The sequence below is a fragment of the Rhamphochromis longiceps genome, linkage group LG22 (genome assembly GCF_057381845.1).
Source record: "Rhamphochromis longiceps isolate RC_006_pf linkage group LG22, R_longiceps_female_GT1.1, whole genome shotgun sequence".
NCBI classification, from domain to species: domain Eukaryota; kingdom Metazoa; phylum Chordata; class Actinopteri; order Cichliformes; family Cichlidae; genus Rhamphochromis; species Rhamphochromis longiceps.
In genome coordinates, this window is record NC_140577.1 from 25,668,944 (window position 1) to 25,696,610 (window position 27,667).

The 27,667-nt window shown below is 38.9% G+C and overlaps 1 protein-coding gene across 3 annotated transcripts; it reads left to right on the top strand.

The window, feature by feature from the left end:
* The first annotated feature begins 14,500 nt into the window (after nt 1-14,500).
* jtb (jumping translocation breakpoint) lies at nt 14,501-26,995 on the top strand. Of its 3 annotated transcripts, none has more exons than XM_085395439.1 (6): nt 14,501-14,705; nt 15,058-15,312; nt 15,392-15,444; nt 17,401-17,483; nt 22,093-22,172; nt 23,627-26,995. In XM_085395439.1, the coding sequence occupies exons 2-6, from the start codon at nt 15,224-15,226 to the stop codon at nt 23,781-23,783; spliced, it is 462 nt and encodes a 153-aa protein (XP_085251565.1). In that variant the 5' UTR covers nt 14,501-14,705; nt 15,058-15,223; the 3' UTR covers nt 23,784-26,995. The 3 variants fall into 3 exon arrangements, with proteins under 3 accessions (XP_085251565.1, XP_085251564.1, XP_085251563.1); XM_085395438.1 differs by having other exon boundaries at nt 15,176-15,312; nt 17,398-17,483; XM_085395437.1 differs by having other exon boundaries at nt 14,502-14,705; nt 17,398-17,483.
* The last annotated feature ends 672 nt before the right edge of the window (nt 26,996-27,667 follow it).

The window sequence follows — 27,667 nt, forward strand, 5'->3', positions numbered from 1 at the left end:
AACATCCATTCCCACCCTCATGCTCTCATATGCACTTACTCCACACTCAACCAACGTGGAGACAGACATAAAGAGACGCTGTACACACGATCACACTCCCCAAGCGTACTCTACGAACCGGGTCTAGGTACCCTTGCCCCTGGAGGGGGGAACTGCACCCAGACCCAGGTGGTGTTACCCTTTTCCACAGAGCTCGGGACAGTCCACCCAACCCAGAACCTCACGCCCATCCCGGACCCACCCAGGGGCAGCCAGGCTACCAGGTCAGTAACCCACGTCTGTCAGCACAGACCCTCCCCTAGCCCCGCTGCACGCAGCCACGAGGAAACAGTCACCCGAGAGCCAACAGAGCCCCTAACCGGACATGACCGCTACCCTGGATTGAGCCCCCCAAGGAAGATGCCTCTGGGGAACCCCCTGACGCCCTAGGCCTGTCCCTACCCCCACACCAATCATAACAGTGAAGGCGGGACCAAACTGTGACCCCCCACCCCCACTAGGTGATGGAGCTGATCAAAGGAGCCCAGAGCAATTGATCTGATGTGGTGGCAGAGGCTGTATCAAGACTAATGTAATCTAATAGATAATTTCTATATTGGTTAGAATTAAGATTATTTTTATTTTTCCTGCTCATGAGGACTGTTTTCTTGGCTATGCATAGGGCAGTGAAAACCATATGGGCTATATTCTTTTCTGAAGTAACATTATCTAAGCTGCCCAACAAACACACTAAGGGGGAAGTTGGAATGTTACATTTCAGACACTTCGATAAGTCTTCACATATCTCGCGCCAAAACTTCTGAAGAACCAAAGAGCGTGGATATAATTGTCCGGTGAATTGGTTTGGCAGTGTGAGCAGTTGTTGGTAGACGTAAAGCCCATCTTGAACATCCGATGACCTGTTTAGTGCACTCTATGTAATATTTTGTATTGAATTAATTGAAGACTGGGATTTCTAATTAGATGAAAGGTTTTTAAGCAAGTCTGAGACCAGAAGTTTTGGTCTAAGTTAACTGATAAATCCGCTTCCCATTTTGCAATAGGAAGTGATATTGATTCATCTGTTTTAGAAAGCATTCTATATATTTTGGATAGTAATTTGGGGGTTTTAAGAGTAAGAAATTGAACCACACTTGGTGGTGTTTGTAGTTCAACTTGACCGGGTTAAAATTTCTTTTTTACTATGGATTTAATTTGTTGATATTCTAAAAATCTTTTCTTGTTGATCCCATATTGTGTAACTAGTCCGTCAAATGAAATAAATTCTGTTCCTTCTAGTATATGTTCTAAATATTTGATTCCTTTACCACTCCAATCTGAAAAGTTTAGAGTGTGCATCCCTGTCTGGTGCCCCTCAAGAGACAGAAGCTGGAGGATGTCTGGTCATTTGTTCTGACACAAGCTGTTGGGGAATTATATACTATTTTAACCAGTTTATGAAAGAGGATCCAAAACCAAATTTGTGTAAAGTTGCAAAAAGAAATTTCCAGTTAACTCTGTCAAATGCTTTTTCTGCGTCTAAAGAGAATATTGTAGTTTCTAGGTTTTTACTGTATGAGTAGTCTATCAAATTAAGTAATCTGCGTGTATTTGTTGATGAGTGCCTACCTTTTATGAAACCAGTTTGGTCAGGATGAATTAAGAGGGGGGTTATTTTCTCCAGTCTCTTTGAGAGAGCTTTGCAGATTATTTTAAGGTCTACATTTATAAGGGATATTGGACGATAGCTTGAGGGATATACAGGGTCTTTGCCTGGTTTTAGCAGGAGATTAATGTTTGCAGAATTCATATTTGATGGAAGTCTGCCCTTTTCTTTGATTTCCAACAACGTTCTGTAGAAAAATTCTTTGTAGAATTCTGCAGGAAAGCCGTCTGGACCTGGAGCCTTATTATTGGGCATACTTATCAGGGCTTCCTGGAGTTCACCTGGTGTCAGTGGTGAATCCAGTGCCATTGCTTGAGTGTCTAATAATTTTGGAAGAGTTATGTTGTCCAAAAACTGATCAATTTCTTTTTTAGATGGGTTTATTTGTGGTGAATACAACGTTTTATAGAAATCCCTGAAAATGTTGTTTATTTGTATCGGTTCATATATTGTGTTCCCAGATAAATCTTGAACAGCACATATAGTTGTTTTTTCTTTATTTATTTTTAGCTGGTTTGCTAGAAATTGACCAGATTTATTACCATGTTCATAATAAGCTCTCTGCCCTTTACCAATCCAGCCACGGGCCCATCCATCTGGCCCATCAAGACTCACTCTCATTTCATCAGTCCATAAAACCTTAGAAAAACCAGTCTTGAGATATTTCTTGGCCCAGTCTTGACGTTTCAGCTTGTGTGTCTTGTTCAGTGGTGGTCGTCTTTCAGCCTTTCTTACCTTGGCCATGTCTCTGAGTATTGCACACCTTGTGCTTTTGGGCACTCCAGTGATGTTGCAGCTCTGAAATATGGCCAAACTGGTGGCAAGTGGCATCTTGGCAGCTGCACGCTTGACTTTTCTCAGTTCATGGGCAGTTATTTTGCGCCTTGGTTTTTGCACACCAAGGCGCAAAATAAATTTTTAATATTTTGAAAACATGAATCCCATTCAACTGAAGATATGTCCAATGCCATGTCCTGGGCCCAGTAGCCCTTAACTTTAAGGAGAGGGTCAGCTGACCGTTCTTGCAATAAGTGATAAATCTTAGAGGTAATGCCTTTACCCAAGGGTGATCTTGAGAGCAGGACTTCCACAGGGCTGCCCACAGGACAACTCAAAGGGGTTCCCAGCCACTTCGATAATGAACTATGTATTTGGACATATCTCCAGAATTGATTACGCTGCAACTTATATAACTCTACAATTTTATCAAAGCTTAAAAAACATTTAGTCCCACAGTCAAATAAATCTGATACATTAAGGATGCCTGCTTTACGGCACTGTAACCAGTCAACCGATGTCCCTCCAATTAAAATTCTTTTATTACTCCATAAGGTTGCCGAAGGTGATTTAATAAAGTCCCAGCGACCTGCCCTATGTAATTTAAACCACAATGTCTTTGCAATTATAGGATGGGTAGTTTTATGACTGGTATCAAACAAGCAAAATCCTGTTTAGCCATGGCTCATCGAGGTCGGGGGGTTTTAGCAATTTTATTCGACAACTTTCCTGGGGATCTTGTACTACAACGGACTGACTTGAATGGTCATTGGTTGATTGCTGTAATGAGAGTTGAAAGTTTGTTTTTCATTTTAGTCAACGTTTATGGATATAATAATGAAAGTCAAAATAAAATTATGTTAGAAGATTTAACTCTAAATATTTTTGAACGTAAAGGTCGATACCCTACGGAATACATTTTAATGGGTGGTGATTGGAATATGACTCCTGATGAATGGACTGATAGATGGCCCTCAAGGACAGGTAGACCACAAAAAAATAACCTAATTATAGATTTTTTGATAAATAACAACTTGACAGATATTTGGAGAGTAAGAAATCCAGGAATTAAGAGCTTTTCCTGGTTTAAACCAAATGGAGCTTGTAAATCTAGAATAGACTATTGGCTAGGAAGTGACATCATTCTTAGCCACACTGTAAAAGTTGTGATGTCAAATGCACCTCTATCTGATCATTGCTTTATTGAACTGTGCTTAGAATCGGAAATTAGACAATCAAATAAAAGAACTTATTGGAAGTTCAATGCCAAACTTTTACAAAATGAAGACTACTGCAACATAGTCAAAAAAATTATAAAAGATAGTATGGCTGATCATCTAATTGTAGGATATATCAATAAATGGGAATTCATTAAATTCAAAATTAGAGATTTTAGTATTCAATTCAGTAAAAACATAAGTCAAAAGCAAAGAGAATATGAATGTAAATTATTCCAAGAAATTACTTATTGCTGTAGTAAAGATGATCTAAATACCCAAGAAAGGAGTAAACTTATGGAGTTGCAAACTAAATTAGATCAGCTCTACCTAAATAAAGCAGAAGGAGCTTCTGTGTGTTCACGGGCCAAGTGGATTGAGGAGGGGGGAAAAAATTCCTCATATTTTTTTAATTTAGAAAAGAGCAGACAGAAAAGAAACTTTATATCTTCTCTGTTAATTGATGGCATTGAATATGACGACCCTAAAATTTTGGAGAATGAAACTTCTACATTCTATTCCAATTTATACTCCTCACAGTTCTCCCAAGCAGATTGTGATGTCTTTTTTGATCAAATAGATAATCTGATCCCTAAAATTGATGAATCATTTAAGGAATTTTGTGAATCTGACTTTAGAATTGAAGAGTTAGATGCATCTGTTAAGAAAATGGCACTTAATAAATCCCCTGGTCCAGATGGGCTTACAGTTAATTTCTTCCAATTTTTTTGGGAAGACTTACGGGAAATTTTATTCAAAGCTATACTGGCTAGTATTGAAAAGGGAGAATTGATGTCTAGCATGAAACAAGGATTAATTACATTAATTCCTAAACCAAACAAAGATAAACGACAATTGGATAACTTAAGGCCCATAACTTTATTAAATACAGATTATAAAATTTTCTCTAGCTCAATTGCAACAAGGCTCAAACAAGGGGTTTCAAGTATAATTAGTGAGACACAATCAGGGTTTTTGAAAGACAGGAACATTCATAATAATATCAGATTGGTTTTAGACTTACTGGACTACAATGATCTGATTAGTGATGACAGTTTTATTCTTTTCTTGGACTTTTATAAAGCTTTCGATTCAGTAGAACATCCTTTTATTTTAGAAACACTAACTCGATTTGGATTTGGGGATAAATTTAGGAAGATAATAGATATACTGTATAATGATATAAATAGCTCTGTGTCATTAGGCTATGGTACTGGTAAAAGATTTAGCGTCAAAAGAGGAATTAGGCAAGGGTGTGGAAGCTCTCCGTTGTTGTTCATAATGGTTGTGGAGATGCTCGCAATTCTAATTAAAAACAGCAGCGTTGCCGGAATTGAGATTATGGATAATTTTTTAATAATTAGTCAACTTGCGGATGACACTACTCTTTTCTTAAAAAATGAACATCAGATTCCCCTGGTAAAACAAATAATCACTACATTCTCAAAAGCTTCAGGCTTAAAGTTAAATTTAAATAAATGTGAATTATTGGCATTAAAGGAGTGTAATTCACAATTATTGTACGATATAAAGGTGAAGAAGGAGGTAAAATATTTGGGCATCACAATTTCAAAAGATCACAAAGTCTTAGAAAAAGTAAATATTTTAGATAATGTTGACAAATGTAAGACAATCTTAAATAAGTGGTTGCAAAGAGACATCACAATTTTTGGAAGAATATTATTAACCAAAATGGATAGTTTATCTAGATTTATATATCCAGCTTACTCTTTATCAATATCGAATAAAGTTATTAAAACAATTAATAGCTTGAATTTTAATTTTATTTGGAGGAATAAGTGCCATTATATATCTAAAGATGGTTTGGTTAAACCATACATTGAAGGCGGTGGAAACGCAATTGATTTTGATATAATGAATGGTGTTTTGAAACTTAAATGGTTAAAATCCTTCCTAAATAATCCACACTCCATTTGGTTTTTTATACCAAGTAAGGTCTTTAACACACTGGGGGGTATCGACTTTCTCCTAAAGTGTGACTTTGAAATTACTAAGCTACCTGCTAAACTCTCTGAATTCCATAAACCGGTCCTTCTTTATTGGAAAATGTTATTTAAACATAATTTCACTCCACATAATAGCCCAATTTGGAACAATAGATATATACTGATGAACAGAAAATCTATTTTTATTCAAGATTGGTTATCAAAAGGTGTTTGGGCAATTGCCCATTTTGTAGATGAGGAAGGACATGTTCTAGGACATCAAGATTTTTGCCAAAAGTTTAATATCCAATGTTCTAAAAGTAAATTTAATCGGGTTATAAAATCCATTCCATTGTCACTTAAAAACATAGTTGTAAATGATATAATATATTCTGACATCTCCCCCGAGTTAAGGCAATTATATATAGATGGTATTCGATTTTGTGATGTTAAATGCAATAATAAGTTTCTTAGATCTTCATTAAGGAGTCTTTATTCTCCAAATTTACTTAGACGTAATTACATATTAAAAGATTTCCAAAGGGAAGAAATTGAAAAAATAAGAACTGATTATATCACCTTCCCTATCCCTCCTAAAGGGAAAGAAGTCCAATTTAAAATCTTGAATAAAATTTACCCGACAAATAGACTCCTTAGTGATAGATTCAAAATAGAAACGGGTAATTGTGTATTTTGTGAAACAGAAGAGGAGGATTTGGACCATCTATTCTTTTTGTGCAATTTCATACAAATATTTTGGTTGGATTTTCATACCTGGCTTTATTCCAGTGGGATTCAAATTACCCCATTTACCTTAAATATGATAATGTTTGGAGTGTTTTTGAAAGAAAAGAAAGCTAATTATGGTGTTAATGTGTTATTAATCCTGTGCAAGCAATTTATACATAAATGTCGCTTTTTTAAGACTAAACCAACACTAGCTTACTGGAAAAACGACTTAAACCTGTTGGTTAAATCTTTGACCTTAGTTAAAAAGAAAAAGGCTGTTTTTTTTGTTTCCTTTATGGAAGATTTTGATTTAGTGAGTTAATAATCTGTTAAATTATGTGACCCCATCTTTATATTTTCTTTTCACTATGTATGAAAGTTGCTAATATATAAGAAATGTCTATTCTCTGAATCTGTAATATATGGTGCATTTTGTTTGTATGTTTATATTACTAATAAAATAAAATAAAAATTTAAAAAAAGCCTTCTTTTTAAAGGAAGCGTAAGAAATTGTCCTCCCCCTTAAGAGACTGCACGCTTGAAGTACGCGTGTGATTTTGAGTGCGATTGCGGCGACGGCTGTCCCAATTCGAAGTGTACTTCAAATTTTTTATTAAAATTGGAACAATACAGTCACAAACAACATAACACAATATAGTGCAAATGAACTCTCGTGGAGGATAAATAAAAAAAGAACAGTCAATACAACAAAACTAACAGCAAGGATATGGGGGGAGGGGGCTAGACGAAAATTCACAGTATTAACGGGGAAGAATTAAAAAAGAGCACAGGTTGATACACAATAGAGGTAATGATCAAAACAGTAGCAAATGGGAAATGTCATCATAGATTGTGGCAAATCTGCTTGACTTCAGTTTTTTAAGTGACATGAAATAATGTTTGAAGTCATTGATGAACCATGTAAAGGATGGTTTTCTATTCCTCCATTTACAACAATGTATATGGTATTTACCTAACAGGATGACAATGTTGATCACAGTAGAGACAGATGGATGTTGTTTAGCCATATAGAAAATAATATCAGAAATATTAAACTGGGGAATATCGTTGCATACTCCAAAGCTGTGTCCCAAAACGTCGGCTGCATCCTCCGGAGGCCGCATTTGAAGGCCGATTACGTCACAGCCAGGCGACAAAGGCTGTCCCAATTTGTCGACTCCTTCAAATCCGGCCGACAAATGCGTCTGTCACTACCCGATCCGTACCGGAAACCCGATCGGTATCCTGCATGCGCAAATCTTACGTCACTTCCTCTCTTTGCCAACATTGCGACATTCAATATATTTGGCGTTCCAAGATGGCCGAGTAAGTACACGCTTACTGCCGAGCTTAGCAAATGTAACCTTATAATACGGTAGCAACACTGTGTCAACTCAGACCTTAGAAGCTTTTACGGTATTTAAGCCAGAAAAGGACTGATTTTGATCAATTAAGAGACAAAATGTCACAGCGTGACAATAAAAGACCCTCGTCTAGCTCCAAGACGAAGCTACTGCTAAAGGCTAATGCTAGCCAAACAACCGGGTCGGTAAACCCACTCCTTGACAACTGCCATGACTATACGGCTCTTTCACTACCTCTCCCAATAACTAAGGACGTAATGGACGAGTTTCCACCTCTACCCGTCTCACCCAGCCAGTCTCCGGCGCCAAAGAAAGCGATGCATTCAAAGGGAGATAGCGTGGATATTGTTGAAACTCTATCAAAGCTAATAAATGAAAGAATGGATAACCTTCCACTACAGATTGACGGGATCAGAAAAACTGTGGACTTTGCATGTGAAGAGATAAAAGATGTCAAATGCAGAGTGGGCACATTGGAGCAGAAAATCTCCAAAGAGGAAGAGCGTATGGATAAAAACCAGCAAAGAATCACAGATCTCGAGCGATATTCCAGACGGTGGAACCTCAGGCTGTTTGGTGTCAAAGAAGAGCAACAGGAGGATACATGGAAAGTTGCTGTTGAGATTTGTCAGGCTGCATTGCCTGAATGTAAAAACCAACTTTATGACACCATTGACACCGTACATCGGGTCGGCTCCAAACGCCCAAACAACACCAGTCCCAGACCTATTATCATCCAGTTCATCTCCCGCAGAACCAGAGATAGCCTGTGGAAAGCAGCCAAGACATCTCCATTCTTAAAGGAAAACCAGGACTTGAAGTTTGCTGAGGACCTTTCCAGAGAAGAGAGGGAGCGCCGGAGCAAGTTGTGGCCCATTATCGAGAAGGCTCGCAGAGAAAATAAAAAGGCCTATTACGTCGGATGCCGGGGTTTTGTTAATGGGACAGAAGTTTTCCCATCTTCAGAATGAGAGGTGAATATGGGGGAAGCTAAGGAATAGAAAAGACCCTACAATGTTGCACAGTTGCTTGGACTTGGTTGGCTGTTTTTCATTGATCCTTCTGGTGTTTTGGATCATTAAGTCTATGCCTCATTTATAGTGTGAGGACAAGTTTCAGCACCTGAGTTGTATCCTAAAAAATATTTCGTGTATTTCTGCCGAGTTATTTTCATCCTTGCAATGCTCGGTCCCTTAGTGAGGTTTATTTTTTGTTAAGCACACAATATTGGTTCTTTAAATTTCTAGCTGTTTATTTTTTGTTTTCTTAATTGTCATTTTCTATTGTTTCCCTAAATGCCAGGGGGTTGAGACAGATCTGTAAACGTAAAGCCTTATTTTTGTTTGCTAAGAAATATAAAAGTCATTTTTGTTTTTTCCAAGAAAGCCATTCTGTATCTGCTGATGTGAACTTCTGGAAGTCTCAGTGGGGTAACGATGTTTGGTATTCGCACGGCACAGAGAGGTCAGCTGGGGTCACAACTCTCAAAGGTAGCTTCGAAGGTATTGTTCTACATTCAGATTGTGACTCTTTGGGTAATTAAATTTGTCTGGTAGTAGAATACAATCACTCCATTTTCATAATTGTCAATTTATATGGCTATAATACCAAACCTGAAAATGATAATTTAATTGACTCTTTAGATACAAGGATTAGTTTTTGGCTCTCTAAATATCCCAGTTCAAACTTAATAATTGGAGGAGATTTTAATGTTTCACTAAATGACACTATAGATAGATGGCCACCAGCACAACATTTTAGGAATAATTTGAGATTGGAAACATTTATGGATAAATTTAATGTAACTGATATTTGGAGAGACAAATTTCCTGATGATATATCATTTACCTGGAGTAACCGTTCTGGTTCAAGGAAATCGCGTATTGATTTCTGGTTAATATCAAGTAGTCTATCAAAGAACAGTGTCACGGTCAATATCCTTACAATTCCACTTACGGATCATAGAGCAATATATATTAACCTGCAACTCTTTCCTACTATTGCAATTAATAGATCCTCATATTGGAAATTAAATAGCTCGCTTTTGAGCCATACAATTGTAAAATCTGAAATTACACGACTGTTAAAACACTTTATACACAAGGCTAATATTGAGAATTCCTATAGCACAAACTGGGAAATTTTTAAATTTGAGACAAGTAAAATGTTGAGACAGTATGGGGCAAAAATAGCTAAGTCAAGGGCAGCAGAAGAAGAAAATCTAATTGTTCAAATTTCCGCAATATATCAACTCCCACCAGACGAGGTCTCGGAGGAGGATAGATTACATCTTAGGTCCTTTCAATCTAAACTGGATGAGATTTACCGCCAGAAAGCTGAAGGAGCTTTCGTTCGTTCAAGAAAAAGATGGATAGAGGAGGGAGAGCAGAATTCTGCTTATTTTTTCAGCTTAGAAAAACATAGATCTAAAACCAATACTATTCATAAATTGAATATAAATGGTACGGTCAGTGATGATGCAAAAATTATCTCTCAATTTTGTTGTAATTTCTACTCAAAGTTGTATGAATCCAATTATAACGCAAAGGTTGCTACCCAATTTATTGACTCTGTAAACAATGTTGAAATGATTAAAAGTGCTGATAGGCTTTTTTGTGACAGTCCAATTACTGAAAAAGAGATATTGACATCTATTGAATTTCTTAAAAACAACAAATCTCCAGGCACAGATGGGCTGGTGGCTGAATTCTATAAATCATTTTCTTCTCAGCTTGCACCCTTTTTGTTGCAGGTTTATAATGAAAGTATTGAAAGGGGCACTCTTCCTCCCAGCCTTACTCAAGGACTTATTACTTTAATTCCCAAACCTAAGAAGGACCTACTTTTTATAGACAACTGGAGACCAATAAGCCTCCTAAATAATGATTATAAAATATTAGCTCTATTGCTAGCTAGAAGAATTAAATATATTTTGGACGATATTGTAGACGAGACACAGTCTGGTTTTATGACAAACAGGCACATCTCCAATAATATTAGACTCGTCTTGGATATTCTGGACTACTCAGCATTAATATCGGATGACTCATTTATCCTTCTTCTGGACTTCTATAAAGCCTTTGACTCAATTGAGCATGAATTTATATTTCTTACACTTCAGAAATTTGGTTTTGGTGATATCTTCTGCAAAGCTATCAAAACTCTGTATTCCAATGCTAATAGTTCTATTAGAATGAAAAATGGCACCACTTCTCGTTTTAGAATAGAATAGAATAGAATGCCTTTATTGTCACTATACAGTTGTACAATGAGATACAGAGCATCTCCTACTCAGTGTAAACATGCTGGGGGGGGGTACAGTTCTGCAGCGCTATGTACATATGGACAGTATTAACAAAGGGAAAAACATATATATATATAAAATGTACAATATACAAGACGTAAGTAATATGTAATAAATAGTGTTACGTATATACAGTTGAGTTATTGCACATAGAATTGGTATTGCACAGTGGTGGTCCATAGAGGAAGTGGGAAGTGGGGGGGGCTGTGTTATCTGTGCATGTGTGAGTTCAGGGTGGTTATCGCTTTGGGGAAGAAACTGTTTTTGAGTCTGTGGGTTTTTGTGTTGATGCACCTGTAGCGCTTCCCTGAGGGAAGCAGGCTGAACATGTTGAAACCAGGGTGGGAGCTGTCCTTGATAATGTTTGCTGCTCTGGTGAGGCAGCGGGAGGAATAAATGTCCATCAGGGAGGGGAGAGGGCAGCCGATGATCTTTTGTGCTGTCTTGACCACACTCTGAAGCCTCACTCTATCTGCTTTGATGCAGCTGCCGTACCATACCGTGATGCAGTAGGTTAGCAGGCTCTCAATGGACGAGCGGTAGAAGGTCAGCAGCAGGTTGGAGTTCAGCTTGTACTTCCTGAGGACTCTCAGGAAGTGCAGCCGCTGTTGGGCCTTCTTGATGACCGCTGAGATGTTTCCTGTCCAGGAGATGTCAGCAGAGATGAGGACACCAAGGAACCGGAAGGTGTGGACCCTCTCCACACACTCCCCGTTGATGTAGAGGGGGCCAAGTCGGTGCTGTGTCTCCTGAAGTCAACAATGAGCTCTTTGGTTTTCTTAGTGTTCAGTGCCAGGTTGTTTTCTGAACACCATGCTGCCAGCTTCAGGACTTCCTCTCTGTACTCTGCCTCGTCTCCCTTTGAGATGAGTCCGACTACCGTGGTGTCATCAGCAAACTTGATGATGAGAGTGTTGTTGTGGGTCGAACTGCAGTCGTGGGTGTAGAGAGAATACAAGAGGGGGCTCAGCACACAGCCCTGTGGGGAGCCGGTGCTCAGTGTGCGAGTGGAGGAGAGATGAGGGCCGAGTCTTACAGTCTGGGGCCGGTTTGTGAGGAAATCCTTTATCCAGGCACATGTGAGAGGAGGGAGGCCAAGAGTGACCAGTTTGGTGATGAGGATGTCCGGGATGATTGTATTAAAGGCTGAGCTGTAGTCCACAAAGAGCATTCGGACGTAGCTTTGCCGCTGCTCTAGGTGACTCAGCACAGCGTGGAGGGCTGGTGGGGGTCGAATTCTGGGGGGAGGTAATCCTTGATGTGCTGAAGGACTAGTCTCTCAAAGCATTTCATTTTAGTCTTAATCAAGGTGTACGCCAAGGTTGCCCGATTAGCCCTTATCTTTTTTTACTTTGCACCCAAATTCTTGCCTCTCATATTTTGAATAGCCCTGTGAAGGGTATAAACATAGCAGACAGAGAGATTGTCATCAGTCAATTGGCAGATGATACCACAATTTTTCTTAAAAATGCCAGCCAAGTGCCAATTGCTTTACGTGTAATAGAGGATTTGTCAAAAGGGTCTGGATTGGTCCTAAACTTAAATAAATGTCAATTATTACCTGTCAAAGAGTGTAATGTTCAGAGTATTTGTAATATAACAGTTAAAAATGAAGCAACATATTTAGGTCTGATTATCTGCAAAGATCCAAAAGACAGAATTTTACTAAATTTTCCCCCAATTATTAAAAAATCTCAAACCAAATTAAATCAATGGTTGCAGAGAGATTTAAGTTTAAGAGGAAGGGTATTGCTCTCAAAAGCAGAAGGTCTGTCTCGACTGACTTATGCAGCAATTTTGCTGCATGTGGACGGCAAAACTTGTAAGGATATTGACCGAATGCTCTTCAACTTCCTTTGGAAAAACCGGACACATTACATCAGAAAAAGTGTATTGATGAATGACTATGAACACGGTGGTCTCAATGTTTTGGATTTTACTACTCTAAACAATACATTTAAGATTAATTGGGCTAAACATTTTCTTAAAAATCCAGTATCCATTTGGAATTTTATTCCTCACTACATTTTCTCTAAGTTTGGTGGTCTAAGTTTTATCTTAGGTTGTGATTATAATATAGATAAGCTTCCAGAAAAGCTCTTGATGTTTCACAAACAAGTTCTACTAGCTTGGTCCCTTATATATAAACACAACTTTACACCCCATACGTATTCAATTTGGAATAATAGGAACATAGTGTATAAAAATAAATCATTATTTTTTTCTAGGTGGGTTGAGAAACGGATTGTTTTAGTGAATCAGCTGTTTAATCCTAATGGGCAGCTTATGTCCTATTCAGAATTCTTAAACACCTATACATTTCCAGCCACGCCCAAAGAATATGCCATATTATTTGATGCAATACCTACGGGTATTATAATGCTTTTTAAAGGTATTCAACCTTGCATATCATCTGTTTCTCTCTCCAACCCTTTAGATTCACACATAGGAAGAATCTGTCTAACAAACCACAGTAAAAGTAATAAGAATATCCGTGCTTTGTTCCAGACAGAATCTCTAACTATCCCACATGTGGTCTCTTATTGGAATTTCTTTGTCAGTGACATTAACTGGAAAAGAGTATGGTCAATTCCTAACAAGTATCTGGTAACGAATAAAGTGAAGGAAGTCTCATTTAAAATACTGCATAAATTTTATCCTGCTAATCATTACATGACGAAGTTCAAAAGGGACATAAATGTGAACTGTGGATTTTGTGGAAGCCATCCTGAGACTGTGCAACACCTCTTCTGGATCTGTTCATACGCTAGAACATTTTGGAAAGACTTCAGTAGATTCATTGCTGGACATCTCTATAAAGACTTTACTGTGAAATGGGAAAATGTTGTATTTTGTTTCTTTCGAAGGCAAAAAAAAGAAGATGTTTACTTTATAATAAACTTGTTAGTTATCTTAGCTAAATTTTATTTTCACAAATGCAAATACAGTAACAAAAAACCTAATTTTAAAGATTACTATAATGATGTTTTATGTTACATAAAATTGATTAGTGGATCACTTAACAAAAAGGCTATGAAAACTATTACTATTTGTAGTAATTACAAATTATTTGAATGTTTGTAATTCTTTGTATTACACCCCCTGGCATATGTTAATTTTGTTCTGATTGTATAGTATACATGTTCTGTATACTGTTTCTTAATAAAGTTTAATATTTAAAAAAAAAAAAAAAAAAAAAAAGGATGGGTAGAGAATGATGACGTTTAAATCTACGTGTAATTTCTAGCAAAACAGGATGAGGCTGCGCCTGCACTCTGCCCTTCAAAATAACGGTTCCTAACTTACATAAAAGGTTTAAGAGACAATAGGACGTAAATAAAGACAAAAAGTGTTAAAATAATCTTTACAGTCCGTAAACTTTATTTAAAAAACCTAGCGAAAAATGTTTAGTGCGTTTCTCCCGGGGCACATGCATGCATATATATTATTGTATTTACATGAATATAACAGACGCTTTTCCTGGGAGCATTTTATCCTTGCGGGTAGTGAACTCTGTGGCGGAAGTGCTGCCTGTGAGTGTCGTGGTTAACCTGTCTGTGTGAATCCGGTAACAACAATCGATGGACTTCAGCTGCTCGCCGCTAACTCTGCGCTTTATTTAACAGCAGTGTCGAATCATCGGCGGTTCTGATGTTTAGGCTCCTCTTCTCTGCTTCCCTGCGTTGAGTCCAATATGGCGGGTGTGTTTTTTAAGAGATCGCGGTGAGTAGAGCTAACGGTATTGCTAACGTGTTAGCAACTTGTTAGCATTAGCAGACTGCTCAATACAAAGAAAATCACGTTGTAAGCCGCTTAAAGTGTGTGATATTAGCTCTTTTTTAAGTTATTGATGGGTTATTAATGATCAGCTGAGTGAAATATTGCTGTGTCTGTGTTAATGAATCTGCTCATTACTCATTTATTGATTAGGTTTGTTGCTGTTTTATTGGATGATTAATTTTATCATCCAATCAAATAGTAATTAGGCTGTGTACTCTTATATTAAATACACTGAACTGTGATCATCTGCACTCTGATTATCGATTAGCAAAGTGACATATGTTTGATTTTTCAGCTCTCAATAGCGTGGAGCCTTAAGGCTTTGATCAATGTGAGCATCATGGTAAAAGACTGACTACAGCTTGGACTGATAGCACTCGGCCACGAATCATAATTTTTCAATAACCGGTCAGGAAGCGGACAGCGTGGCGACGGCGTTGTGGTGCTGGGGCAGCAGACTGATGGAGGGTGACTGTCGGATCCCTGTCGCCTGCTGCCGCCCACGCGTCCTTGTACTGCATGCCCTGTTCTGGGGTCTTGTGTCACTCAGGTAAGTTCAGAGGTCAACCAAACCTGCAGGCAGCACTGTGGTAAAGTCATATGACTTTCAAAAATGTTCATGTGTTCAGGGTGTTCGGATCAGCTCTGCTGAATGAGGAGAAATCTATAGGAACAGTTACAGGTATGTCTCAAACTCTTGTCATCTGTTTTTAGAGCTATGTTTTGTTAGCTTGCTTTAAAAAAAAATGCAGTTATTGTTCTTTCTGTATTAAAGTCAAGTCCATAATTATTCATTCCCCTGGCAAATTCTGACTTAAAGTTACTGTTATTCAACCAGCATGTGTTTTTTTTTTTTTCTTTTACCAGAAATGACACAGGCTTCTCCTAAAATATTAAAATATAATAAGACGACATACAAGTGGCATCATTGTAGAAAAAAAATATTTCTCAGCTTTTATTTACAAAAAGTGTTGCGTCTAAAATTATTCATACCCTTCACAACTGTCACAGTCTCTGGGAAAATCCAAAGTTCTATACTATTCCAAATAGTCCAAGCACTTATAAAGCATCATAATTACCCTGATTAATTGGGAATAGATGTTTTAATCAACTCAACAGGTGAAAAACAGCAGCTCTCTGCAGTTGGCTTGTGGATAGTCATTGCTAAGACAAAGGAGCTCAGTAAGGACCAGCGGCTGTGCATTGTGGCTGCTCACAAGGCAGGAAAGGGCTACAAGGCCATATATAAATGTTTTCAAGTTCCAGTGGCTACAGTATAAATTATTATTAAAAAATACAAGATGTTCTGCACTGTGGAAAATCACAGAGGATATGGTCGGAAGCCAAGTGACACCTGTGCTGGCCAGGAGGATAGTGAGAGAGGTGAAAAAGAATCCAAGGCTCACTACCAAGCTCATCCTGGTGAATCTGTGCTCTGCTGGTGGTTGTTGATCAATGGTCATGAGAATTTGCATAATTATGATGAAGGAACTGACCCCCCAGCCCATTGTTCATTCAGTGGGCTGGCTTCAGTCATTATGCAAATGTACTGTTTATAAGATTGGGGAAACCTGCAGTCAGCTGAGACTGAAGAAGTCACTTGGATGAGTGACGAAACGTTTCTCCCACTGAAAATGCTACGTCCAAATGAACAGAATCAACTTCTAGAGAGACCAAGGATAATGCCACTTCTCCAGAGAGGCATACAAAAGCCTACATGGCTAAATGCTCATCTGGACAAAGAAGAAGACTTCTGGTCTTCTGTGTTAGATGAAACAAAAATTGGATTGTTTGGCCACAATGATGTTTCCTTAATTTGGTTTGTTTATTTGTTTGTTTGTTTTTAAAAAGATCAGAAGCCTTCAACCCTTAGAACCCCATCCCCGCTGTAAAACATGGACCTAATGCTTTAGAGCTCTTTTTCAGGCCATGTACCAGGCAACCTAATCCGGGGCTCTAGACTGCGACCAATTTGGTCACACACAATTTCTCAATCGTGTGACAAAAAAAAAATCCTACATTGCAACAGTGCGACCAGCCGTTTGAGGGAAAAAAGATTCCGCACAAAGACGTAAAGACAGCGTGGACCATATGCATCAGAATCAGTGAGATGTCGGGTGAGAAAGCCGACATCTCACTGATTCTGATGTGCCAGGTCCGCGCTGTGTGTTATGTCTTTTTATGCACTAGACCAGGGGTAGGCAACCTTTCTGATGACGAGTGCCTTCTAAAATTTCCTCAGAAGTCAATGTGCCATATGATTGCATTAGCAATAAATTTTATAACACTCTATATGAACAGTTACACACTAGAATCTGGTAGTAATAATTATGGGCTTGACTGTATACCTCGCTGAGCTAACCAGAAATCCCATTTGTTCTATGTGTATCCCTAAATGGATTCCTCCTGCCTCTTCCTTCTTTGTTAACAGCATAAAGTGTGGCTTTAATTAAAGATTTCTTTTTTTTAAAGAACTGTTGAAGAACTCATTCTGTGGAAACAAAGTCATGTCATGTGACAGGTTCACTAGTTTTAATCCAACAGCAAAAATAATAATAATAATAATAATAATTTCACTTCCAGGTACGCACACAAAGTATATGCAGCCAATAACATATTGTTGTTGTCCTGGCAGCAGTTAAGCCTGAGGCCGCCCCCTGCTGGCTGTTGGAGGAGTTTGTGGTGACGGAGGCGTGCGTGCGCTGCAGCGACTTCAATACTGTGAGTCATTTTAGTCCCACATAGGGCAGCGTCAACTCTCAGGTCACCACTGTTCAGAAATCAGCTGATCAAGTCATCGGACAGGCAGATGAAGTTATCTGGCAGATGGTCATGTGTTTTGTTTTGTTTTTTTGTGGGGTTTTTTGTTTTGTTTCAATTATTTATTTATTTATTTTATTTTATTTTAAAATACATTTTTATTTATTTATTTTTTAAATAGTTACCTAAAGCCCTTTTTCCATTAGTACTTACCTGATTGGCTGCTCAGTGGCATCATGAGTCAGGAGAGTCTTAGGCTACGTTCACACTGCAGGCAAAAGCGCATCAAATCTGACTTTTTTGACTCTATGCGACCCATATCCGATCATAGTATGACATTGTGAACAGCACAAATCCGATATTTTCAAATCCGATCTGGGTCACTTTCGTATGTGTACTGTATTTGATGTTTTAGAAAGCGACTGCTGTTTGAATGAATGAATGAATGAATGAATGAATGAATCAAGGCTTTATTGGCCACATGCAGGTTGCCCCGCAGTGGAATAGACCCCCCCCCCCCGACTTGCACACACAACACAGACATCACATGGGAATACAGGTCGGAGATCGGCAGCGTTACAGAAAAACACTGAAAAAGTACACAACAATGGGAAAGTAGAAGAGGAAAAAGAGACCTCTACTCATGCTGGGCTCCTATTTCTCCTAATTCTCCGATAAGCCAGGCCCAAGCCAGCTCCGATCAGCAAGAACCCTGTTATCATGGTTCCGAATAGGTAGATATCTTCAGCGTCCTTGATCGACAGTCCCGCCAGGCACACGACCCTCCATTTCTGCCACCCGTCCATCGTGTATCCGGCACGGAAAGTCCCTCCAGGGCATGAGTCGTTTGGTACCGGGCCGCGAGAGTTGAGGCTCAGGTGTGAAATGTATGGTTTTCAGGGTTTTTATCGATTTTCAGCGTTATGTTGTTATCGTTTTTATCGTTTACTCGGTTTTCCTTGGTCTTTTCACGTGTGCTATGAATAAATTTTCTTTTTTTCGGTACCGGTACTAGTTATATTTTGTTGTATTTATCCGCGACACCTTAAAGGCCGGTCCGTGAAAATATTGTCGGGCATAAACCGGTCCGTGGCGCAAAAAAGGTTGGGGACCGCTGCTCTTAATTGTTGTGACACATGTTCGAAATGCAGAGAGGTGCGCTCGATTTGCCACACGGAGCAGCGCGAGGGTAAAGCACGAGGGAGGGGCTAATAATCGGCTCAGTCATTTTTAATGCTCGTTGAAAGCCCAGATCGTAATCGAGATTAAAATTCGATTAATTGAGCAGCCCTATCTGACAGAAATCTGCAACTATCCTTTGAAGCACCGCTCCTCTCTAAAACAGCAACAAGGACAATTATTAGGCCATGTGTAAATAACAAAATTACGTTTCCCAATTTTCCTTCAAGTTATAAAGTTAAGTCTGGAACAAGTCTTTATATTCAGGGCCATCAGTCAAACAATGCTGTTTGGTCTGGGTCTAAACGGAGCGCATTGTGTGTGACGTCTTTTTTTGCGCATGCGGGACGCTTGGAGGGTTCACACTAGAGCGCGTTTGCTGTCACATTTTATTTGTAGTGTGAAGGAGTGTGAGGATTTCATCAAAAAATCGGAATTAAGCATTAAGACCTGCAGTGTGAATGTAGCCTTATTCAAGAAAATCATACCAACCTCTTTTTGAAACCTGGCAAGGAGAGAAATGGCTACAAAAAACGCTGTGCTCCCCTGAGTCTGATGAAAAGCCACAAACCAAGTAGCAGGCCTCGATGTCTACCTTTGTTGTAGTGTTCATGTTACATATTAATTACATCACGGGAAGCGTGGACGCAATGCTATGTAGGGCTGCCACTATTAGTCGACTAGTCGCGATTACGTCGACTATCAAAATCGTTTAATAGTCAACGCGTCCTTTGAAGCTTTGTAAGATCACAAAAGCCGCAGAAGTAGTAGGATTTAAGAGTGTAATAACGGATTGAAACAGAAGATGACAGCACTGCATGTACAAGGATGCCAGCTGCCGTTAAACCCCGAAGAAGAAGCTCTGTCCCAGAATTCATAGCGCAGCCCAGCTCAGTTTCCAACAATGGCGGCAGCTAGTTAGTTTTGATATTACTCTTATTATTCTTTCTGGGTCACAAAATACACGTTTAACATATTTTCAGACGAGAATGTAGCTGTGTAAACCTCAAATATCTGCTCAGTTTATCAAGACACCACATACTTTCAAAAGCGCTCCGACGTTTTCGGAGACGTCTGTTACCCACTAGCTCGATAGCTAGCCGGGGGCAAGGCTCACTAGAGCCCGTGAGAACACCGGACTCCCGGCAAATCGTTTTCAAACCCACCGCTGTCTTTCACTACTCAGGTTAAACATGATACAGGGCTCTAGAGTGCGACCAATTTGGTCGCAAATACGACCAAATTTTTCAGTGGTGCGACTAAAAAAATATTTGGTTGCACCTGTGCGACCAACTGTTCGGGTAGCAAAAAAAAAAAAAAATCTGCAACCTTCCCTGTGGTCAACAACAGACACATTTTGCCCCTATCGTGGACTAAACCAATCAGAGATAGTAAGGGGCGGGACCTCTCTGATTGGCCATGGTCCAGTTGAAAGTGCAGGTGGAAGTGGGAGGTGAGTAGCTTGAATAAAGCGATATCAATTCATTAAATCCTGAATGACTTTTAAATATAACTGTGTTTTGCCAGAAACGTCAGATTAAAGCTCACAAAACCATTTCAACAACAACCAAACAGCAAATGAGAGCAGGTACACGGATTCCACACAAAGACGTAAACACAGAGGACTGACGCATCAGAATCAACTTTGTCTTTCTCGGCTTTCTCACCCGACGGCCCGTAGACGGACACGCTGTCGGAGCTCAGTGATCCTGATGCGTCCGGTCCGCGCTGTGTTTACGTCTTTTTATGCTGATTCTGAGCTGCAGGTTTTGTCTCTCTCCAACCAAAATTCACCGAGCCAGCAGCAAAAGAAGCAGCAAACTGCGCTTCACATTTGATCAATGTCATCATGAATTTTGCTGTTTTGCTTCCACGACTATTAAAATCCCACTCCATGCACAGCTAGCTCTCTCTATCTCTCTCTCTCTGTACTTCAAGAACAGTTTTCCGTCTCCAATCTCTGTTTTCTGTATTATTCATTCGCTTATTACCCACCAGTCTACCGTTGTTTACAGCGCTGTCGGCTGCTGTCTTTTTCTTTTCTTTTTCTTTTTTTCCCTTAAATGACCTCGGATAAGAAAGCCTATTTTTTCTGTTGTTCAATACTGAAGAAATTTAAACTTTATATGCAGAACATTGTAGAATATTTTTAAGGTTATCTGCTATAAAAAGCCAGACCAGGAAAATCTCCTTCATGTTTTTCTGTGTTTTATTCTCAGTTACTTTCACACAAAGGCATCTGCTGTGATGTTCACAATTCTGATGAAGTCAGTACTGATAAATGATCAGAATTATAATATTTCTGACTGTCTGAGGCTAAGTTGAATCGAATCGGGACTTTGAAAACCGGAATCGAATGGATTATAGAAATCAGTGATGATACCCAGCCCTAGTGAGCCGCCTAGCCACGACAGAAGTGGATGTAGCTGCAATAGGAAAAGAACTATTGCTAACTTTTCTGTTAAGTTAAGGCCTGATCCTTCTGAAATTCATAGCCAGTGCTCGGACACGGTGTCATCAATCTTTGAATGCTGAAAAAGCACAGTGTATCCAGAAAAACACATTATATTATATAAATTATTATAAAATTTGTGTGCGCCTAACTTTAAAAAGTTAGGCGTACCGGTACGCCCATGACAAAAAGTTAGTCTAGAGCCCTGTGATATATAAGTCACTTAGATAACTTAAAAATGTTATTGTTTGGCTTTTTTTTAGTGTTTTATTTGTTCCTGAGTAAATCGGTTTGGCTGAGATTAAAGTTATAGTTTTTACACAGCTGAATAAACGTCAAGCAGACAGCTGATTATCAGAAGTGTGAGATGCTGGAGAATATACTCCGGTGTCCTGTTATATTTTAGATAGCAAGAAGTTTATTAAATTTCACCAAAACAATCTGCAAATTTCATTAACATTTAACAAACTATCATCTTGTCTTTATTTTTAGTTAGCACATACCTTAAACACTTAAAGCTGTAAGCTAATGATAGTTATATAAGAGCAGATGCATGCTGGTGCAATAAGCTGTACATTTTACGTCCAATGGATGCACGATCTGCATGATTCGACTAATTGCAAAAATAATCGGTGACTAGTCGACTATCAAAATAATCGTTTGTGGCAGCCCTAATGTTGCCACAAACGATGTTGAAAACACATATTGGGTTCTATTCGATTGCAATGGAAAACCAGCCAATCAGAGTTGTGTTTTGGTGACTCCATCCGAATGGGTACTAATGAAAAATGGGCTTTTGGGTGAATCAAAGTAAAAATTAGACACCTCCACATGAGTTTTTTCCATCATATTTAAAATGTAACTTTAAATACATAAGCACAGATCAATCTTCTCTGTTTTCTGAAGCATCATCTAATTGGCCGTGTGTGTGTTTTTCAGAAGTCACAGTTGGCCTGCAGACTGACAGGCTATGTAGAGCGAGTGAACTGCAGCCAGTCCAGCAGAGAGGAGTACAAAAGGTGAGTCTGGGTCCTGATTAACCAGACAGGCGACATGTATCATTCAAAATCATGATGAATGCAAGCAACAGGTGGGAGGACTAAAATCTGAGCAGCTGATCATTCTAAATTAAAGGAAATACTCTAATGGATGACAGCAAGCAAACAATAAAGGTCGCCAACCTTCAACATCAAAAGAGCCATTTTAGCCCCTCCGACCAAATAGTGGGAGGAAAACAAAGCAGTGAGTGTGGTAACAAACAGACGGATATAATTCAGAGAGGATAAAACATATACTTTTAATACAAGAATAATAAGATGTTTTAATAATAAGAAGAGCTTTTTTACTTTTTAGAGGTGAAAAAAATAACACTGGCATGTGCAGGCATACCTTTAAACAAAACCTAAATTTAACCTCCTAAGACCCGAACTCTTCCACGGCATGTTGTCTTGTGTAGTTAGTGTGTAGTGTAGTCGATAGTTTTGTTTTGTGTGTCAGAACAATGAGACGACTGCTGAATGTCACAGTTGCTGCAAAAAAGCCACCAAAGGCAGACAGCAACATGAGTGATACACCTCTTTTTTATTTTTTTATTTTTTTGAAATTGACATTTTGGAATCACTGTACAATACCATCAACTTCAGCAATTTGTCAGTGTGTGTGTATGTATGTGTGTGTGTATATATATATATATATATACACACACACACACACATATGGTTTTGTGTTTTTTTGGGGGGTTTTTTATTAAACCTCTTGTTGTCAGACCTGCAGAGTTTTGGTATGTGGTGTTCTCCTCTGTCTTAATTTGGACCGAAAATATTTTTTGGATTGGTACAACTAATTTATGTGCCTTCTTATTTGATGCAGAACACCTAATTGTTCTGTTAATAGTTTTAAATGGTTATATAAAAACTGCCTGAGGCCTTGGCTGCATTTTTAGGTAAATAGCTGCATATAACTTTGTTTTTTCCAAAACCTGTGCATAATTTTAAAAAAATTACAATTTCTATTGTTACGACTATTTGCATTTCCAAGTTATGAAAATGATTCATTGAACATTCTTCTTTGGTTTTTACAGTGAAAAATAGAACTTTTTTTTTCCTACTCTGATGTGATCTTTTTTGTCTTAATTTAGATCAATCGTGCTAATACAGTATGTCAAAATGAAATAACTGTAAATGCAGACATTTGAAATTGTGCTGAAAAGAATGATTCCAAACAAGACAAATCAAAAATAGTCAAAAATGGCCAATTATACCCTAGACCCCAGAGAGTTAATTGCTATAGTCATTTATGGACTAGGCTACACATGGTTCATGAATAACTTTCACATCACATCAGAATATTTTGAACCCTTTATGGACTCATCAGCTAATAGATGAGCATGCACCTCAGCCATAGATTAATCGTCACTACAGGAACTGACGTTATTCCAATGAAGGTACTAATTTTTCTTCCTCCTCCTATTCAGCTGCCGCTCTGTTCTCATGGAAGAACATCTGTTCTGGAAGTTTGAGGCGGCCATGTTGGCTCTGACAACCCTCTTCGCCGTCCTCGTTGTCATCCGCCAGCGACGACTTGACCGCCTTGCCTCTGAGAAGGTCCGTCGCCAGATTGAGTCCATCTAGGATACCTGGACAAGAACTATGACTGTAGTGGTGTCTTAACAGTAGAGGGCAAATGGACCTGCAGAGACTGTTTTCACACTTAACTCTAAATTTGAAACAAATATAGGAAACAGAAAGTCTTGGCACAGAAACAAGGATGGCTGACATGCCCTGCCCTAAGAAATATGATAAACAGGAACCAGTCAAGTCAAGGGGTGGAGTCATGTCCGCGACATCATTAGAATTAATGAGATTGGAGAAGATGGATTGCGGCTATTGTTTCAGCTTCCTGTTTTCAATGCCATGGTAACCAGCAGCTCTCACCTTCTTCTTTTTTTTTTCTTCCTTTTTTCTGGTTGTTTGGTTCTTTGCTAAAACGTTTGGATCAATAAAGTTAGGGGATGAGAATTGATAAGAATTTTGCAATTCTGATTCCATTATTAATATCACTTATAAATTCGTTTCCTTATCGATTCCTTTATCCATTCTCTTTGGCTCCACTTTGTGAGTCACCACCATCTCTAAGCAGCATATCAAAGACACTGCAGTCACCCAAAATTATTACATGCTCAGATGTCAAATGTGTGTGCATGTTGCAGGTGTTTCCTCTCATTGTTTTGATCAGTGTTAGGGTCAATACTCAGTCATTCTTGCTCATATTACACAGAACCCTTTTATTTTAAAAGTAATGCAGTACGTTACTTAATTACACCCAGGAGAAAGACATTTGTTATACTACTCGTTACGTTACTGTCATGTTAGTCTGTAAAATAATCTGCAACACACTGTATCATAATTAGCAATACAAACCTGAGGCTACAGCCCGACACACTAACACAAATCCCTATCCTAATGTGGACAGCACAAAGCAAAGATGAAAACCTTAAAGGTTTTCACAAAGAGACCTTAAAGTGATTCTACTTTAGAAACATGAACCAGTAAAAACGGAGGCTGCAAGTTGTGTGGGCTGGGGTCAGCATTTACTCAGCTTTTTAACATCACTCGGGGTTCTTGTTAGCTTAGTGTTAGCATGCTGCCGGAGTTTTGTTAACAGTATAATGCAGTTGTTTCTGTCCTGAAGTGGTCTCCACTTTACCATCACGCTCTCATCCTTTGAGAACTGGTTCTCGATTCACATCCCTAAATAAAGTTATTCAGTACTTAATTTAATGCAGCAGAGTTCTGGTCCTTTCTTTGAAGCTTCACATCCTGTGTAGCTGGATGGGCAGGGCCTTTGACACAAATGTGGAGTTGATAGTTGATCAATAGATATTTAAAGTGGAAATATGAAATTTGCTAATCTAAATAAAACATTTTCCGTTTTTGTTCTGTTTTTGTCTATATTTGTTTGGGAGTTTGTAAAGAGGAGTGGCTTTGTGTTCAGTAACAGAAGTAGACACATGTTAATGTGAGAAAGGTCATAGCCTCCTCATCCTCAATACACATACAGCTGACAGTTTGTTTTTTAAACATTTTCAGATTTCTTTTTCTCCAAATAATAATAGGAAAAACTATCCATCCATCCACTTCCACTTATTTAATTAATGGTCACAAGAGGCTGAAACCTTTCCCAGCCGTAGGGCAGTGTATCCCTGGACAGATCACCATTCTGTGCCATGGCTAACAACAAGACCCATTCACACCTATGGGCAATTTAGAATTACCAGTTCACCCTCTAACTGGATATCTTTGGACTATTTAAGGATGCTAGAGCCGGCTGTGATCCTTTCTGGTTTTTTATTATTATTGTCCGCAATCACGGGTTTATGCATCCAGTGGGACCTTGCTGTGGCTAGAATTCTTCTCTTTGCTGTCGTAGGGATTTGGCTCAGCAATCTACATCTGCATCAAGTATCCTTCACAAATATAATTAAAACAATCCCAAAAGTTCATTCTGCTCATCTTGAGGTAGCGTTTTAAGTGGGAGAAACGTTTTGTCACTCGTCCAAGTGACTTCAGTCTTAGCTGACTGCTGGTTTCCCCAGCCTTATAAATATCACATTGAAATATCACATAATGAGCAAAACTAGCACCACTGATTAACAATGGGCCATGGGGTCAGTTTAATGATCATTAATATGCAAATTTTCTTGATTATAAATAAATGGCTGCAAGTACCATACACAGAGAGTTGGGAAATGGTTGCAATCAAAGCATTGTAAAATAGTGAAAGATGTACCCTTAGGCCTTCCCTCCTGGAGCATTCTTTAGGCGCCTTCCCATCTTTGACAAATGTCCAGCTAGGATAACCACATTTACTCAGGGCTTCTTGATATGAAGTTCTTCTGCTTTCCTAGCTTTCTCTGTGGGGATGGTGTTCTCTGTGTTGTAGCGTCCTGATGACACTCAATTGGCCCACGTTTAACCAGTGGTGCTAGTTTTGGTCGTTATGCAAATTTAATCTTTATGAGTTTGGCATAGAAATAAAGAATTCTGTCTTTAAAGAATGAATTGTAGAATACATTCTGCATTTGTAATTCATTTTTGAATTCCAATTTAATAAACAGATTTTCAAAATTCTTTTTAAATTACTAATTCCACTCATTTCAAAATCCATTTGCCTTTCCTGTTGGCTTAGGGATTAACCTTTGGATTAGCAACTTCAACTTCCGTTGCCTACTGGTGGTGGTCAGAGGGCCCGGTGGCGCCAGTGTCTGGCAGCCTCGCCTCTGTCAGTGCGCCCCAGGGTGGCTGTGGCTACAATGTAGCTTGCCATCACCAGTGTGTGAATGGGTGGATGACTGAATGTACTGTAAAGCGCTTTGGGGTCCTTAGGGACTAAGTAAAGCACTATACAAATACAGGCCATTTACCATTTTCATCTCTCCAGACATTACACACAGACCCTTTTTGCCCACCAGGTGTCAGTTCTCTATGCTTCTTTTCCCTCTTAGGCCCTCTGTCCCCCTTTAACCATATATGAGATGACTGCTGTGTTTGGGCAACTGTCATAACATAAAAATAACAGACTATTACTAAGGCTAATTCTCAGATCACCTATTCTGGTTGTTTCCTGCTTTAACCTTTGTGCTCAGACTAGAACCTCTGTCTGAGGGGCTTTTGACATTCTTTACAGTTAAACAACTAATCTTCCAGGATGGGCGATTCTCTGCGCTCTTCTCCTCTTCCTTCTTCAAACCTCAGGGGTTAGAATATAGTGATGTGTTGGTCGCGAATCAAACAGCTCTTAGAGCCGACTCTTTGAAGTGAACCACACGAGCCGGCTCCTTATTGGGAGCCGTGGGGTTTTTTTTTTTGGTTTTTTTCCCCCCTTTCTCTCACCCTCTCTCTCTCACTTTTTTTCCGCTTCACTCCGCACGTGAGCCTTGTGCTTGCGCTGGGCAGAAGGGGGAGGGGCGATAGTTACAATCGCAATAGCACAGGAACAGAGTGGGAGGGAGAGAGAAAGAGTGCCAGGGACAACAACGTCACATTATAAAGGTATAGTAATCATCCACAACTATTTTCAGTTGAAGATGATAAAGGATTCAGAAAGTTTATTCATGCAGGCCCATATGACAGAGAATGTGCATCTTCTTTTTGTTTTCATATTATAATTTATGTTTAATTGTGTTGTGGTTTGCAGTGTTTTGTGTTGTTTCACTTTAAATTTGTAAAAGGAAAAAGCTGAAAATTTAAATAGTTAAAAGTTGAAATGTGAATAGTTGGTTTTTGTATTATATGATTTATTTATTACATTTTATGTGGAGTGAATAAATAAAAGCATATTTACAGTGGCCCCTACAGACAAAGCACATACAAACTTCAAATCACGTACAAACTCTGAAGCACGTACAAACTCCAAAACACTTAAAAACTCCAAAAACACGCAAAAAATCCAAAACACGTAAAAACACGTACAAACTCCGAAGCACGTACAAACTCCAAAACACGTACAAAACACA

Coding starts and splice junctions, on each gene's coding strand:
- jtb (XM_085395438.1), top strand. CDS start 15,224: ATGGAGGGTGACTGTCGGATCCCTGTCGCCTGCTGCCGCCCACGCGTC. Junction 17,484..22,092: donor GCTGCAGCGACTTCAATACT/GTGAGTCATTTT, acceptor TGTGTTTTTCAG/AAGTCACAGTTGGCCTGCAG. Junction 22,173..23,626: donor AGCAGAGAGGAGTACAAAAG/GTGAGTCTGGGT, acceptor CCTCCTATTCAG/CTGCCGCTCTGTTCTCATGG.